We start from the raw sequence: 17,460 nt of genomic DNA, 5'->3' as shown, positions 1-17,460 counted from the left end.
TTTACCTTTTACTCCCATTTTCAAATGTTAAACTGTTAAGTTACAACAGTGAAAAGTTACCATTTGTAACATCAAAGATCGCAGTGCTTTTCAGTTGGAACCATTATGTAATTCTAATGAGTTTTCCGTGAAAAAGCAGCCTAAAACCTTTTGAAGTATACATTAGAAGATTATAAAAAATAAAAAAAAGAAGAGCATTAGCTTTCTGAAAGCTTGTAAAATATCTACTAAGTGCTTCTATTGATTTGTGTTAAGGACTCCCATACTTTTGTCTTGTAGTCTTTTGTTCAAGAAAGTAAAAAAGGATTTTTAAGGCTTATCTTTTGACAAATCTCCTGCATACAGGGTTATAGGTCTGTGGATGAGATTGTCATTTGACTTTTTAGTTGAGGTTTGAATGAAAAATTTATACTCTACATATTTAACCAGACATGTCTACTTAGTTTACTGAATTGTACATATAGATTCTCCCTCAGTCTCGACGGGAATTTTTCCACTCAAGATAAATTTTAGATTTCGTACCACAAGCTTCAGCGAGTGGGTTATGTCTAAAATTGAGAGTGGAGAAACTTTTAAATCCTCAAGCAAATTGGAGGAGAATCTCTCATGAAATCTGTGGAAAACTTAAAAAAAGTAAAATGGTGGGAAAATTCTCTCAGAAATTTAATCTCCGCTTGGTGGTTGCATTTTTAAATCACTGGCTTAGAATTGGAGAAAAAATGCTTAACTTTTGTATTAGTCAGATTAGGTTCTGTAGAAAGCATATGCAACCAGCTCCATAGATGTAGTTTTTCTTTCTTTTTGTAACCTTGTTCTGTTGCTTCCACATGTAGTAAATACATTTTGAATGTTGTGAATGACCTCAAATTAACATTTTGTACATTTAGAATGAAGATTTTTGGCTTATGCTACTTGCCTCTATCCTTAATTATTACACCTAACATGCATGTATGTAGATATTACATAAATATACAGTTGTAGATCCAGGGAAGAGTTCAAGGGTTAGAACCCCCCTCCTCCTATTGTTGGGAAATATGGGCACCCACAATAAGTGCTAGACTGGAACACCCTGAATTTTATAAATTTATGAAATTCCACCCCTTCATTTATTATTGTTGGTAGAAAGTTTTGTGTTCACTCTAATCAGATAACTTTAAGAGGTGTAGCAAGTGAGCAGTGATTTTTATACAAGTTCATGTTTTTGACCTGTCAGTCTGACAGTCAATGCATCCATGCATTCATCATATCATGTTGCTGCCTGGAGGACACCTATGTTTTTTTGATGGATTTCCTCCAAACTATTGTGAGTAGTGATTGGTGTATGCAAGAAGTAATACACATAGTTGTATCTACTCAGAACTGAAATCATTGACCTCTTGAGGTTTTTAATACATTTTCTTGATCACACCTACCACAAAGTTGTTAACCTTTGAAACATCCAAAGAAGGAGATCTCCCTCTCTTAATTTTCTCAAGGAGGAATATTTGACAAGGTTTTGTTTCCTTGACGTCTTATGTTTAGCATCAGATCTTATATGGACTTGACTGCTACAATTTCTCCTGCCATGAAAGATGACATGCAATATTTGACAAGGTTTTATTAACTTGATGTCTTATGTTCAGCAGCAGACCTAATATGATCTTGACAGCTACAATTTCTTGTGACATCCCTTCCCATGCAAGATGACATGCAATATTTAACAAGGTTTTGTTTACTTGACGTCTTATGTTTAGTATCAGATCTTATATGGACTTGACTGCTACAATTTCTCATGATGTCTCCTCACATGGAAGATGACATGCAATGTTTTCTTATATTATAATGATAGTAATGGTTTGGAGATTGATTCGTTTAGACAAGAATGGAAGTAAATTATTTTAATTTTAAGTCAAAAATTCAAATAAGACGGAAGAAATTTCAGAATGTAGCTAAAACAGGCATTTAAGTGGGAGATTGTTAATTTTTTTATGATTTATGACTTAACACCTATAACCTATCCTATATTTAGTTGTGAAATAGGTATTTTTAATGCATTAAAATACCTATTGTAGGAGTGTTAAAAAGGTGTTCAAAGTTTCTAGGTATTCCTTTCAAAGTATATTAGACACAATTATATTAAGAGTTTCAACACACCTCCTTTACATGTTTATATTTTTAATTTTCTGAATTTTACTTTAAGAAAGGCCATGGTATAGCCTAATACCTACACAGTTATTAAAATACAATTTCTTTTAAGAATCAAACCTATGTATAGTAATTTTGGAAACATTTTGATGATTTTTATCTTCAAAAATAGTCCTTAAATTGTGAATGGATTGTTACTGTAGTAAATAAAACTATGGTCATTTATTTTTATCATTACTGAAATGAGAATTTTTCATGATAGTGCAAGAAGAATTAGAATTTTGCCAAATATGCAAATTTCTTATGTTAATGTTGTTCAAAAAGTTTTGAAAGTAAGTCTCGCAGTAGTTGATACGAAGCATTAATGCCTGTGTAATCACTCTATGAATAGGTGGTGCATTGTATATTGGTACATATATCACCTTGTCAGTTGGTTATTTCATCTAAAATTTGGTATGTAGTTCAATATACCAGTAGGTGTGGTGTACCTTGGAAGCAGTATGATTGCTGTATGATATCAACTTCCTGTTTTGTTGGACTTTCGACACAAAATTTTTGACGACTCCCACTAAACAAATTACTTCAAATGTGATATATATGACATTATATATCAGGCATACAATATTGAAAACAATATGTTTGGTATCGTATCATCTACCTCTACATTATATAGATAGGGCATACAATATTGTAAGCAATTTGGTTGGTATCGTATCATCATCCTCTATATTATATAGATAGGGCATACAATATTGTAAGCAATTTGGTTGCTATCGTATCATCTTCTTCTATATTATATAGGTAGGGCATGCAATATTGTAAGCAATTTGGTTGGTATCGTATCATCTTCCTCTATATCATATAGATAGGGCATGCAATATTGTAAGCAATTTGGTTGGTATCGTTTCATCTTCCTCTATATCATATAGATAGGGCATGCAATATTGTAAGCAATTTGGTTGGTATCGTATCATCTTCCTCTATATCATATAGATAGGGCATGCAATATTGTAAGCAATTTGGTTGGTATCGTTTCATCTTCCTCTATATCATATAGATAGGGCATGCAATATTGTAAGCAATTTGGTTGGTATCGTATCATCTTCCTCTATATCATATAGATAGGGCATGCAATATTGTAAGCAATTTGGTTGGTATCGTATCATCTTCCTCCATATCATATAGATAGGGCATGCAATATTGTAAGCAATTTGGTTGGTATCGTATCATCTTCCTCAATATCATATAGGTAGGGCATACAATATTGTAAGCAACATGGTTGGTATCGTATCATCTTCCTCTATATTATATAGATAGGGCATACAATATTGTAAGCACTTTGGTTGCTATCATATCATCTTCCTCTATCGTGTGAATTTAAACAGTGTAGGTATACCTAGCATAACAATGGGTGTAACTTCCTGTTTCGGTTTATTTACTTTGTCACCCTCACCCCTTGTCATTAGTTTACTGTTGGACAAACTGATTTAAGAGTATATTTTCATATGTACCGGTAATTAACTGATTGCTTTTGTTATTTTGTGTTAAGTTTACTCACAGGTGATTGCATGAATTTAATATGGGCAGTTTTTCACTACATTTTTTATACCTACAACATGAAGTGGCCATGATTATAATTATACTCTTAATATGCACTGTCACATGGTAATTTTGAAAACAAGAACATGAAATAAGCTAAAAAATCGTTATGTTAAAACATAAATTGTGTTAGGTAAGCTTATAAAAAACAAAGATTGACACAGTAACACAGGAAAACTAATGCTTCTGCCTTATTGAATTTAAATTTACAGAATATAGAGTTATAAATTGCAGAATGGGAGTTAAAATTTGTTTCTTGTTGGAATTTAATTATAGAAATGCAGTAGAGAAACCTGTCTAAAATGGTATCTATTTCAATTTATTTTTGTTAATATAAATGTCTCTGTCAAAATAGTAGTACACATCTTTTTCTTCTTTTAGCGCTTGTGCAGTATATCCAATACAATATTATCACCTCAGAGTGTCATTACAAACTGGAGAAAATTGCTTTTTACAGCTTGGTTCATGTAATTGTTCACTGACATCTTCAGTCGTTACTATTGTTACCAGAAATAGGTCAATCTAGTTTGTGATTCTGAGATTGATACCTAAAGGTTATTTCAGGATTCACTTAAACTACAGCAGATTATGGTATACCATCAGTCTGTCTGTCTGTCTGTCCTTCCGTTCACACTTCCTATATTTTCCCAAGTACTATTTGATGAATATTAATAATTTTTTGGAACATTGTTTTTTAAACTGAAAGAAAGCCTAATTTCATTTTTCATTGTTTTCAGATTTTTCATTTCTGAGTTAAAATAAACAAAACAAAAATATATATATTTATATATTACCGTGAAACTTTCCTAAACCATCCCCTGAATAATCTAGAAACCTGTCTAAGCCATCCCCTTAAAATAATCCAGAAACCTGCTTAAACCATTTCCTGAATGATCCAGAAACCTTCCTATATCATTGCTTGAATTATCCAGAAACCTGTCTAAACCATCCCCGGAATAATCCAGAAACCTGTCTGAACCATCCCATGAATAATTCAGAAACCTGTCTGAACCATCCCCTGAATAATCCAGAAACCTGTCTAAACAAGACTCTTTTTTTTAAATCCCTTAAGCTTTATATCAGATAATATGTATTTTAAACTTGGGTAAGCTGAACAGCTGTTTAAACCAAACTAATTAGTTCATAAGTAGTTCAATTAAGACAGTTTTCATTATATCATCAATCCTTTGCTTTTGTTACTTTGTATGTATGATTTCAGTTACTGTATGTTCTTTGTCGTAAATGTCTGTTTTCCATGTCTTGTCTTTTTCCCTGGATTACATTCTTTTGATTACTGCTATAACCTTGGTTCCCTTGATTACTCTTTTACATGATTACAAAGAAGAGTATTTAAGCTACATAATCTATTTGTTACATACATTTGTAATTATGGTAGATTTAACGCAGTGGCAGTCCTAACCATAAACGTTTCAAGTAGTAAGTATTTGTTGGTTATGAGTACTGGTACATCTTACAACGAAGCCCTATAAAATCAATGGTTTGATTTTCATTTCTCGCCCACCTCGTGTTTTTATGGTTCCTAGTTTTTTGGTTTTTTTTCATGGCTGCATCCTGTATGTACATTGCACTTCTGCATACTTGTTTTCATCATTGTAAGTTTCTATGTTTCAAATGTTGATTGTTGATTTCATGATTAGTCTTAAGTAGTTGTCTTTGTAAGAATCATGCAAAATCTGAGAAATGTGATACACCCCAAAAAAAAGGCTACATATTTTTATTTTTGTAATTAAGTTGTTTTATGGATCTATACTATGAAATGTGTAATTATTCATTCAAACCTGCCTGCTCTTAGGAGATAATCCACATTGAAAATCCAATAGATTCTATTGTATTTGAGTGCCATTTACAGAGTTATCTCCCTTAATTTTGAAATCTACAGTGCATTCTATACAATTTTTATCTCCTAAGAGCACGGGTTATATGAAAAACCACATGTTAATTTCTGTTTACTATGGCATTTTAAACAAAATATCAAAAATAAAAATATGTAGGCTTTTTACCCATGAATCACATTTTGCATGATCCTTAGCTGGAGTGCTACTTAAATGGAAAGGGGTACATTATACAATTATGGCAGTTCCTGTGATATCATGTTTTATGGAACATTCAAAAGAGATTTTGACCAGCGCCCATGTGTTCCATTAAACATGATATTGCATGCACCAAGCTGGCATAATTGTGTTACATTTCTCTATAAAAATAATAAGAATTTCCCACTGAGTGAGTGACATCAGGATTAAAAAATATATTTTGGTATACATTTAATTTGGTCAAACGATTGTATGTATTTGTTTTTGAATGCCCTTTTTTAACATGAGCAAATTTAAGTAAGTACCTATTAATAGATGATATTCAGGTTGATAATTTTACCCTATAAAACATGTTTATCGTGACTGTATACAGCTGGTGTCAGCCATGCAATATCACTTGTAATCAAAGTGTCAAGTTTGTAATATCATGAAATATGGGTGTGTCTGATATATATTGTTTAAATGGAAACTAGGAAGTATGAAATGTAATAATGGTTAATACCAGTTTTTGGTTATACAGTGAAAACTTTGGCTACATCCATCGGAAAGACTTAATGCTATATTTTTGTGTTTTTAAGGTTTGTTGGTGTTTTTTTTTTTTGTTTTTTTTTGTGTCTGGACAACTTGGTCGCATGCTAGGACAAACTAAATATTTTGTCAAAGATTGTCTTGATACGATAGGTTTTCATGGATGTCAACCCATGTGACCAATATTTCCTGTAATCTAAAAAGTTTTGAAATCAATTGCTTTTGGTCAAAGTAATACATTTTTGCACCATTTTGCAGGACAGTTTTCATGTTATGTATGTGTGAAGAACAAAAAAAGTTTTGTTGGTGAGGTAGGCGTTCATTTACATGTACTGACATTGTATGAAAGGGATGATTTGACCAAGTTTAATTTCATGACCGATTTTGATACAATCCATATTAACATACCTCTTTAAATGTACCAAATATTGATATAACGGAACAAGATAACATTGGAAACATTTACATTTAGCATATGTTCAGGCAGAGTTTGACACAATGTGGGCAATTAGTTCGAAATATACTCTCTTTACCATAAATCTCTATTTCTTGAACTCCCTTTATATTGAAAAAGAGAGGATTTGCCAATAATGATTTTACAATATATGAGTATTGTGTTTAATTCTATTTGCAGCATACAAGAACTTTGTTTTGTCATTTATAAAGATTTAAAACAAATAGCTAAAGATGTCTGGTAACAAAGCTTTTATTTAGGAGTTGCTTTTACTGTAGGTTCATACTGCTAACAACTATATTAACTGAAGTCCCCTCCTATGACAGAGGTGTTTACCTTTGCTGGTTCTGACTGAAGCCCCCTCTTATGACAGAGGTGCTTACCTTTGCTGGTTCTAACTGAAGTCCCCTCCTATGACAGAGGTTTTTATCTTTGCTGGTTCTAACTGAAGTCCCCTCTTATGACAGAGGTGCTTACCTTTGCTGGTTCTAACTGAAGCCCCCTCCTATGACAGAGGTGTTTACCTTTGCTGGTTCTGACTGAAGCCCCCTCTTATGACAGAGGTGCTTACCTTTGCTGGTTCTAACTGAAGTCTCCTCCTATGACAGAGGTTTTTATCTTTGCTGGTTCTAACTGAAGTCCCCTCCTATGACAGAGGTGTTTACCTTTGCTGGTTCTAACTGAAGTCCCCTCCTATGACAGAGGTGTTTACCTTTGATGGTTCTAACTGAAGTCCCCTCCTATGACAGAGGTGTTTACCTTTGCTTATTCTAACTGAAGTCCGCTCCTGTGACAGAGGTGTTTACCTTTGCTGGTTCTAACTGAAGCCCCCTTTTGTGACAGAGGTGTTTACTTTTGCTGATTCTAACTGAAGCCCCCTCCTATGACAGAGGTGTTTACTTTTGCTGGTTCTAACTGAAGCCCCCTCCTATGACAGAGGTGTTTACCTTTGCTGGTTCTAACTGAAGCCCCCTCCTATGACAGAGGTGTTTACCTTTGCTGATTCTAACTGAAGCCCCCTCCTATGACAGAGGTGTTTACTTTTGCTGGTTCTAACTGAAGCCCCCTCCTATGACAGAGGTGTTTACCTTTGCTGGTTCTAACTGAAGCCCCCTCCTATGACAGAGGTGTTTACCTTTGCTGGTTCTCTGTAGTTTCTACATATTTTGAGTGCAAAGTATGCTCTACATATTGTACATATGTTTAAATTACACCAGGTTTAGGATTTTACAGTTCCCTGTACAAAAAAAAGTCAAAATTTGGGATAGTCTTTTAGTGGTATTAATAACCGCTTTGCCCCCCCCCCCAAAAAAAAAAAAAAAAAAAAAAATACTTTGCTATATGGAGATAGAATCAAGATTCACCATATGGAAAAAAGTTCTTAATGCATATTTTAATTGTTATTATCATAATATAACCCAGTCACATTTTTTACATTAAGAAATACATAGGAATTATTTCTGATGAAATTGTATATATTGATCTGAAATGTAATCGGTTGAAGAAAAATTATGTTTTTGTTGATTATACCATTGAAGTGATTAATGAATTGGTATTAAAAAGTATTAATTTGGGAAAATATTTTTCTGTTCTTTTATACACTTCAAAGAAAACATGATGATGAACAATTTATGTGGGTATAAAAATGTCTAATACTAAAGTTGCAAAATCAACATTAAATATTTAATGAAGTCTGATTTTGGAATATGACAACTTTAAAAGCACAATTTTTTGTATGTTAATTATACTTGTGTAACAGTTATGTCTATGTTTTCTGTGGGTATCGGCTGGCGTTCGTAACAGACCAGCATTACTTGGTTGTGGAATTTGCCGAAAAATTTATGCACAGCATTATGTATAAAGTTGTCCATGCAGAACAGTACGTGGGGATAAATAATGGTTTGTACAACAGAAAGTGCCATTGTACATGTCACAATGTTCACATAAGCGGCTAACGACAGGCGATGTCGAACTGTTTCTGTTACATACATAGGGAGCAAACAACAAAGAAATGTAATTATGAGTAAGCAACAGAGTTTTATGTATGTTGGCCCTTTGTCTTCTTGTAGATCAAGGATATGGGTTTCCTCGGCAGTTGTTTCTGATAATGTTATTATCGGCGGGCTAACAGTGTCATGTGATGAATTTCGCCTGCTCGATTTCATGGATTTACTTGATCGATTTGATCTACTGGACTTAGTGGATTTCACTGATTTTTGTGAGTGGAGAGAAACTCGACAGCATTCTTCATTACTTTTTGATATGTCCTCTTTACTCTCAGAAAATTCTTTTTCCCATGTTCTTGAATCCAGGTTTGGTGTTTGTGGCCTTTGAATCACAAATTCTTTTCTATCATTCTGATTTGTTTTTTGCAGTTCTGTATCAGATCTGAAAGGAAAATTGCCACCATGAATCTTGGGATTTTCAAGCTGTGCTTGTAAAGCTTGAATATCAACAGAAAACTTTCTAACATAGTTATATTGTTTAGCCTTTTCCATTACATCCAATCCAGTAGACCCTATTTGTCCAATTGTATGACGCCTTCTGCCTAAGATGGCTGCCATGTTGACACTAAGGTGATTATTTTTCGTCCTTGAAGGGGATGGGAGCTCTCCAAGAGTTGATGTATTGTCATCTTTTATTGATGAAGCATCTTGGGGACCCAGATGCTTAGTTGAGCCACATAGTGACTTGTTAATTTTCTCGTTGTCGTCAGCCTCATTTTCACTCACATTGTCTTCATCAGCACCTTTAATGAGTAAACTTGGTATGTTGATATTTAGCCTTTCTGGGGTAGGTGGCTCAGAATAGTCAGATTCCTCGATGACTTTCTCCTTTGGAGGTAAATTTTGTTTATATATTACCATGGCAACCATGATAACAGTCATAACAACACAACCAATTATACAAAGACTATAGCAGGTCACACGATAAATGTACGAGTGATTGTTGAGAAATAAATATGAAAGTGATTGATAATTTTCATATTTTGTTGAAATTACAGTATATCCAATTGTACACACTGAAACAAAACCTGTTGCACCAATCCCACAAATCAGAATAAGAAACTTTGACGATTTCTTTTGCAGTTTGTCTAATAACACTAAAAGGCTATGCACACTGATGATGATAAGGCTACATAATAATCCTATAAGTAAGCATATATATACACACTGACTTGCAAATTTGACCTCTGACCCCACATCTTGCGCTGAGTGGTGATGGTGAATTAGTCTGTAAATTTCCAGTGGACACCAAAGGAGATCAAATAAAGTACACACCATCAAAAGTATCGACAAAAACATGTAACGCAGACGTGACATCAAACCATGAAAGCACATAGCTAATAAAATAGTAATATTTCCACCACTGCCGAAAAATAGTGCTAAACAAAGTGTTGTTGAAGAAAGTACAACAGAATACAGTTCTATGTCAGTATCAGTGGTTGATATAGTTGTTACATTCAGAGTCTCAGCCATTATTAAAAATTCTCAAATATGTTTTGATGAATAATTATTAATTCCAAAATTTGATGTCTTTAGAAACCAAGGTATTGTTGTAGAAGAGATTTATTTCTGCTGTAGTAACAACTTTTGATTTATCAATGGTTGGAAAAGTAATCAGTATTTTTAATATCAGTGTAAACTTATAACGGTTTACAATATCCTTTCATAGTTACATATCAACATAAGAGAAAAAATCAGATATTGCTACTTCATTGTTCATTTATATCTTAAAGATGTCACAGCTCCCTCACTTTCTGTGGTTTATTGGGTTGTACTTTTATGACAGCGTGTTATTGGTTCCAACTTAACCATCATCAGATACTTTTCCCTTTAATTTGATTCAGCATTTTGTTACTATTAACGCTAGAGAAAAAATCGGATCCAGACATTGCCAGAAAAGATTGCGGTTACTAATGACATTTTCCAGACGAAAACTACATCTCTTTAAGGGAATTTAATTGTCTCACCTTAAAATGAGAATGCTATTCCTTTACATCACACACTTCATTAAGTTTCGTCAGCAAAATTTCCAGGTTGCAAAAATTTCCACTCAATTTACTGTCATTAATTTAACGATAAGTGAAAAAACTGCTAACACCTTTAAATGTTTAAATTGTCAAAATAATGAATTCCTTACATTGGTAGTTGTCCATAATGATTTCCCCAATCTGTTCCAATTTTCTTGGAAATGAATGTGAATTATTTTGCTATAACTCTCACCTTAAGTTGTGATCAACAAGTCCGTGGAGTGTGACAATTGAAATAAAGAAATTGTGTGGGTTCAACTGTAATTTTCTCTGACAACTTGTCAATAACTACGATTGTTTATCAGTTACTGCTGAAGTTCACTATTTCGATAACACACCAATTGACTTTTATTGTTTTCCGGAAATTTAAATAATGTCGAAGATAATGACACATGCATTTACCCAATAGTCATGCAAGGTTTCTATTTTGCTTAGCCAATATAGCCTGTAAACTGCTGTAGAATTAACGGATGTTTGACCGTCATTTTCTTCATGCCCTGATTTCAATATTGTCATTAGCTACATCTGTCCAAGTTAAAATATTCAATAGGCTTGAATCATAATTGATTTTGGCATTGGAAAAACTCAATGGGACACAACCTGTTACTTGTAAAAAATCATCTGTTTAGTATATCATGTGAGCTGATTTGGTCTTCTGATTATAGACACTCTAAATGCAGTCACTGTATTCTTTTCCTAAAAATCGTTATTAGAATTTCATTAGTGATTCTCTCAGTCCTGTTTCTATACAGAGCTTAATAGATATTTATACAATTAGTCTCTTGTCATTAGTATCTCTCGAACATATGTCACAAGATGAAATTTAGAATCCACTGGTATGGATCCTTGTATTATAATAGGGCACCATGGTATATTTAAAACTAATCCATCAATTGACCCTCTTCATATATGAATTAAATAATTCGCCTTCTCAGTCACACTTACTCTACTAGAAAAACTGAGTCCCTAGATATTGTAGTGTCTTATTAAATAATTCCAAGGACAATTGGTTATCATATTAAATCACATTTCTCTCTTATAGCTGATTTATTTTCCTCTCTGATAGCATAAGTTGAAAGAAACATTAAGTCATATCAGGGATGTAGCATACAATTTAGCCATTTCCATATGTATTATCCCATCTCGGTACATACTTTGAGTATCTCTATCTTCCTGGGTTTGCTTTGTATATACTCCACATTTTAATACCATTGAAGCTTGGGAATCCCTAGTGAGGATTATATAAGATTCTTTTCACAACAACTCTACCATCGTTGTCTACTTGAACAATTGTCTTAGCTTTATACAAAATGATAGAGAACTTATGGAAATCAATAAAGAAATTGATGGATCAAAGTTGGATGTGATGGATAACACGATTAGACCCTGATTGGATGACGAGATTTGTCAGATTTCAGTATTATTTTTCTCTTTCTTTGCTGTTATTTTGGTAGCTTCTCTGCAAAGATAGAAAAATAAGATTAAAAAACAATTGTTATATCTTATGTTCAATGATAAATAGAGTCTGTAGCCTGAGGCCAATGTGATGATTACAAATTATTAGATAAAATATAGATTTATAAATACTGGCCTATTGTGTAAATATTTCAATGGCTTGTAAAAATCTGAAGTATGCTGTTTTAATGACGTGTATAATATTGAATATAGTTTCAATGATATGGCTAAACAAGACTGTTGAAAGGAAACTTCAAAATGGTATTATGAATAACATCTATCACCAAGTTAACATTATGAAATGAATTGATGATAAGACAACACCAGACCAACATGACAGGAACAATAAACAGACATATATTAACATGACATACAGAATAGAGAGTTCACTTAAGGCATGTATAGAATTTGAAAATTTCTAGAGAAGAGAAAACAAACAGAATGCATATGTTTCTTACTGATTGTTTAAGGCCACATTAAATATTTTTGTTGTTTCTCATTCTTTGAACACTGAGAGGGAATGATAAACTGAATTTTTAATTGAATTGAAGACATTTGGGAATTGAAGCATATTTCTAATCCATCAGCACCCCTTTATATTTAAAGGTATTTTAAGGTATTTTGGTCTATTTAAAGTCTTCTTTTTTCTGTGCATAAGTTAAAAGTGCAAAGAAAATGTTTGATTAAAAGCCCTTATTTTTGCATCCCTATACCTAATCATAAGTTAATATCACAAATTTCACTGTTAAACTTTGTTGATTTTGATTGATTTTCAAAGAATTGCTTTTGTTGTTAATCAATATATTTTCCTCATCCAAAGCAAGGTAAAAATATATTATAATGATGCCATCAAATACACAACACATTTTAAGTACATTTGTAGCATCTGCTATAAAATAAAAGGATTATTGCATAAATATTGGGAAATATTATTCCTTGAAGTACGGTTCCCAAAAATCATGTAATAACCCTATAATATAGTCTTTGGAAAAACTGTATGCTGAACAGATATCTTATTAAGTTATTTGTGACACATGACATTTTCATCAAATTTTTGTGCACTGCACAGATTTTTTATTTTGAATTATGTGAATTTATTCCATTTTACTAGAATTTAAATTTTTTTTTCTGTTACACGCTGTAAAGAAACATTTCAGATTAAAAAATAATTCCAAATCTGAATAAGTAATAAGAAGGTCTTGTATTTAATTTTATATAATGCACAAAAATAATTCATTGAAACCTGTCTTTACCAAACTCCCTTTTAAAATTTGTCTGCCTTTGCTAGTTGTTCATTTGATCCAGGTTCAAAATACATTTAATCTGATATGAAATATTCAAAAAGGTGTCTGGTTTAGAAAGATTGTTACTTTATTTAAGGAGGTAAGGGACATAACTCTTGAAATCGGTGATATGTTTGTATCATATTCAATTTTACCAAAGCCTATCAAGCTTTCATTTGAAACAGTATAAAATCAATCCAAGTTACTTTGATGCTTACAGGATATTGATGTAAAATGCTGAATACAAGCATTCCAGTAATTTGTAAGAGTTATGTCCCTTACCCTAGGTCTACCTCCTTAAGGTTCAGTTTAGATAGGTTTTACTGTAGGTAATTATGAAGCATCCAGTAGTAGCAGAATCCCTACGTTAATAGTAACATCCTGGTAATAAGAGTACAAACGAGTGCCCTTTATTGACAATTAACAATGAAGCTGTGGTTGTTATGTAGCATGTCACTAAGCACTCCTATCTTTAATGAAAGGATGCTAGGAGTATTAGTTAAACCACAAGGTCATAAGCCGCTTTCACTGGTTTAGTTGTATTAAATTATTGTATAATTAGATATTTAAGGGATCAATGAAAGTTTACAACATATGCTACTTTGACAATCATCTAGAGTTGTGTCCCCCTTTGTTTTTGTCATCAAAGTTTAGTTATGGGCAGATGTATTCTTAATTTCACAATAACTTTGAATTTATATAGCAATATGTTGTTTTTTATACCCTACTATGAAGTAGAGGTTATTATGGGTATATGTGGTTTCACCCTTGTCAGTTTGTCTGTCTGTCTGTTTGTCTCACTTTTTTCTGTAACAGGAATCTACACAATTACTTGTCACAGTCACTTGTTATTTTGACATCTTCAAGCTTTAAATATGGTGGCATGTAATGGGATTTGATTTGAGGATTTGGTGACAACTACTTCCTGTCCAATGACTCTTGTGCTTACACTGGAGTTGGAGTATTGGGAATGTCTCATAAGTGTACATTTGCAATAGCACATTATGGAAACAGATGTTCTAAGAGAAGACAAGTCTCTGACTTTATAATATGTTCCAACTTAATGTAAATTTATATTTTGTAATTGCTCTGAATTCCTAGGCAACAGTTCTATATAATTAAACAATAAAGCCATTTATTACCATTAGGGCTGTTTAGAATGTTCCTTTATATAAATAGTACTGGTACATTACAGTTTAACATGTACCATCATAATACAGAAATAGTTAATTATGTACTTTTAAAGTACTTCTTTTGTTGTTTTATGCTTAAGTATATTTAAAGTACTAGTCTTTCTAATATTTATGCAAGAGTGAAGCCTAAGATCCTGATTAGGAGTACAGTGTAAAAGAGATTTCATCCATGGTTCAAATTGAAATTGATACGAACCTCTCAATAAATTTTGTCATTTAACAATTATGTCCATTTTTCAGTAGGGATTATTCAAAAGATCTTATACTTACAGGCAGGGATATGGTGATACAAAGAGTTTATGTAGATATCCACTATCATATTCTTCACAGTGACCAGAGAGACTATTGAAAGTAGCTTAAAAAAGTCCAGAGTGGATTTAGAACAAGTAGATTTTTCCTTTCTGCAGCAAACATTTGAAAGCTTTATGTTATTTTTGGAGTGTTTATGAATCATGTTCATGGATCTATTGAACTCTGTTTAGGAAAAGGCTTTATTCCATCCCTGACAGTTGATATATCCCCCAAAAACTCCAGTTGTTGATTTCACAAAAGTCCTGAGTGCAAAATTTGTTGTAAGATATGACATCAGAATGATATTTTTTATCATTACTTACAAATTTTTGTGAAATCCACCACAGTGTCACCTTACTGAATCTTAATTAAATGCTTAGCATTGCCTTTTACACTGTACATCCTTAAATATGATCTCTTGTTGATTTTGAAGCCAGAATTTTATGAAGATTAGTACTATATATGGTTATCATTTAGAATACGTAGAGAAAACTCACCGACACCACTTTAAGCCAAATTTAATGCAATTTGATGCCTATAAAACTTAGTTGACCAGCTGATGTTGGGGTGAAATGAAGTTCACCATAATTTGATACTATACAATAATCATCATTTCCCATTTTTAAATCTACATAGTTGTATATGTATTTCATTACATAGTTAATCCTATTACACATTAGAACTACTTTAATAAGGGATCAAAGAACTTGTTAGGGGGCTATTGTCAAATTTATATTTTAGATTCTTTTCTTAACATACAATGTATTTATTTTCTTACTTCTACCCACTGGTTGTACTACATTGTTTTCACTACAAGAGGTCTGTTTGTACCTTTTTATTTTAAGTATTGAGTGTGCCCCCTATCCCCTACCCCCAAAATTACAAGTCTAATTATTGCTTCCATAATGGAGTGGTACATTATTTTCTCTTGTGGTATTAACTTTATTCGATGTCACTGATGATGAGGATTATCAATCCGCCAGTCACAAAAATTAAAATTTTATTTGAAAATAGCAGTTGATTTTTTTAAAATTTATATAATAGAAAGGATAATCAACTGGATTATCATGATTTACCAAAACATAATCACTTTTCCCAAGAAAACATGGAGATTTGACTTTTGCATGTAAAAAATTCTGCACACTCATTAAATATATGCATTCTTTGATGCACTCAGTAATTTTTTGGTTGTTCATACTTTCCAATTGATTATCGTATTAGTTTTTATATATTTGAACTAAAAATTCTACATCAATTATGAATGGAATTTTCCTTGATCATTTATTACTCCTTTTTAGGGGCATGTTGTGTTGATCTCTTTCTGAAATGAAATGACTGTCATGAATTTTAAGTAGAACATCTTTTATTTTGACCTTTGATCTTTGATTTGCCATTTTGGTTTAAAAAGTTGTAGGCAGGTTTCTGATGTATGATTCATGACTGCTAACAATTACCATAAGGTTTTTACAAGCTGACTATCAGACTTTTACAAAATGTTTTATCTTGAAGTTTATGAATGGAAAATGTTTGATATAACCCTTGATCTTTAGTTAAAACTGATTACAGATTGTTGTAGGTGGTTAATACAAATTTCATTTTAGATTGACCTTTAGACTTGAACGAATGTGGGAAACTACTTTTTATGAATGAATTATTTTTTTCTTTTTGGAATTAGTTCTTAAATGGTTTTCTTTTGATTTTTTTTGTAAGCATTTTTTCTATACCTTACTTGACCGATGATGGTGCACAGATAGTTCCCATAGGGATTCCAATACAGTAGTCTGATTGGATCGACTTATGCTTTCCTTAAAGGTATAAAAATGCCAGTCAAACATATTCCAAATTTCCATATGCTCTTCACATGCTTCAGGGAGTAACTGCTCACCAGGAGCATTAGAATCAAATATATAGGAAGATCTTTATCCAAAACAATGTTTACATGATTTAAGAAATTTTTAATTCAAGCATTTAATGGTAATGATCAAACCCCCAAGATATGCTAGGTTCATGTAATCTTAAGACATTTGCAAGGCTCTGAAACTCATTTTGCGATCAAATCTCATGATATTAAGTCAAATTCTGACTTTGTACCCCTTACAGATAGTAATCATTCTGGTTTCAAGTATCTACAGCTATGTTCTGTCTTGGCCTACATACAGTACCTGTACTGACTCTTGCAACTACTGTGGTTGGGAATGAATATTTAAATAGAGGCCATTTTCAGGATATTTACACTCTGAAGTTGCTATTTAATAGGAAACCATAAAGTTTTCTTTTGAATGAAGAGGCCACTTCCATCCAAAAAGGCCAAATAGCCCATGACCCCTTGCCTTCGCAACACCTGAAAGAAGACTCTACTGACTCATCACTATTGGAAAGATAACCAATGACTGTTGTCAGTCTAATTACAGTGTTGTGGAATGATCATTTTCTTGTAAAATTTCAGAAT

The 17,460-nt window shown here is 32.5% G+C and overlaps 2 protein-coding genes across 2 annotated transcripts in view; one reads left to right on the top strand and one right to left on the bottom strand.

The window, feature by feature from the left end:
- Positions 1-17,460, top strand: part of LOC148604761 (arginine--tRNA ligase, cytoplasmic-like) — a 128,567-nt gene that overhangs the window by 42,064 nt on the left and 69,043 nt on the right. The window lies entirely within an intron of this gene.
- LOC148604762 (uncharacterized) overlaps positions 6,750-17,460 on the bottom strand; it is a 36,082-nt gene continuing 25,371 nt past the window's right edge. The window contains exon 2 of the mRNA XM_088548751.1: positions 6,750-12,248. Coding sequence (XP_088404877.1) covers positions 8,499-10,235 — 1,737 coding nt within the window. The 5' untranslated portion in view covers positions 10,236-12,248 and the 3' untranslated portion in view covers positions 6,750-8,498. The remainder of the gene's footprint in view (positions 12,249-17,460) is intronic.

This window comes from Perna viridis, chromosome 10, assembly GCF_037379345.1.
Source record: "Perna viridis isolate PV_CMFRI_1.1 ecotype Kerala chromosome 10, ASM3737934v1, whole genome shotgun sequence".
NCBI lineage: Eukaryota > Metazoa > Mollusca > Bivalvia > Mytilida > Mytilidae > Perna > Perna viridis.
This window is presented reverse-complemented; position numbering and strand designations above follow the sequence as displayed.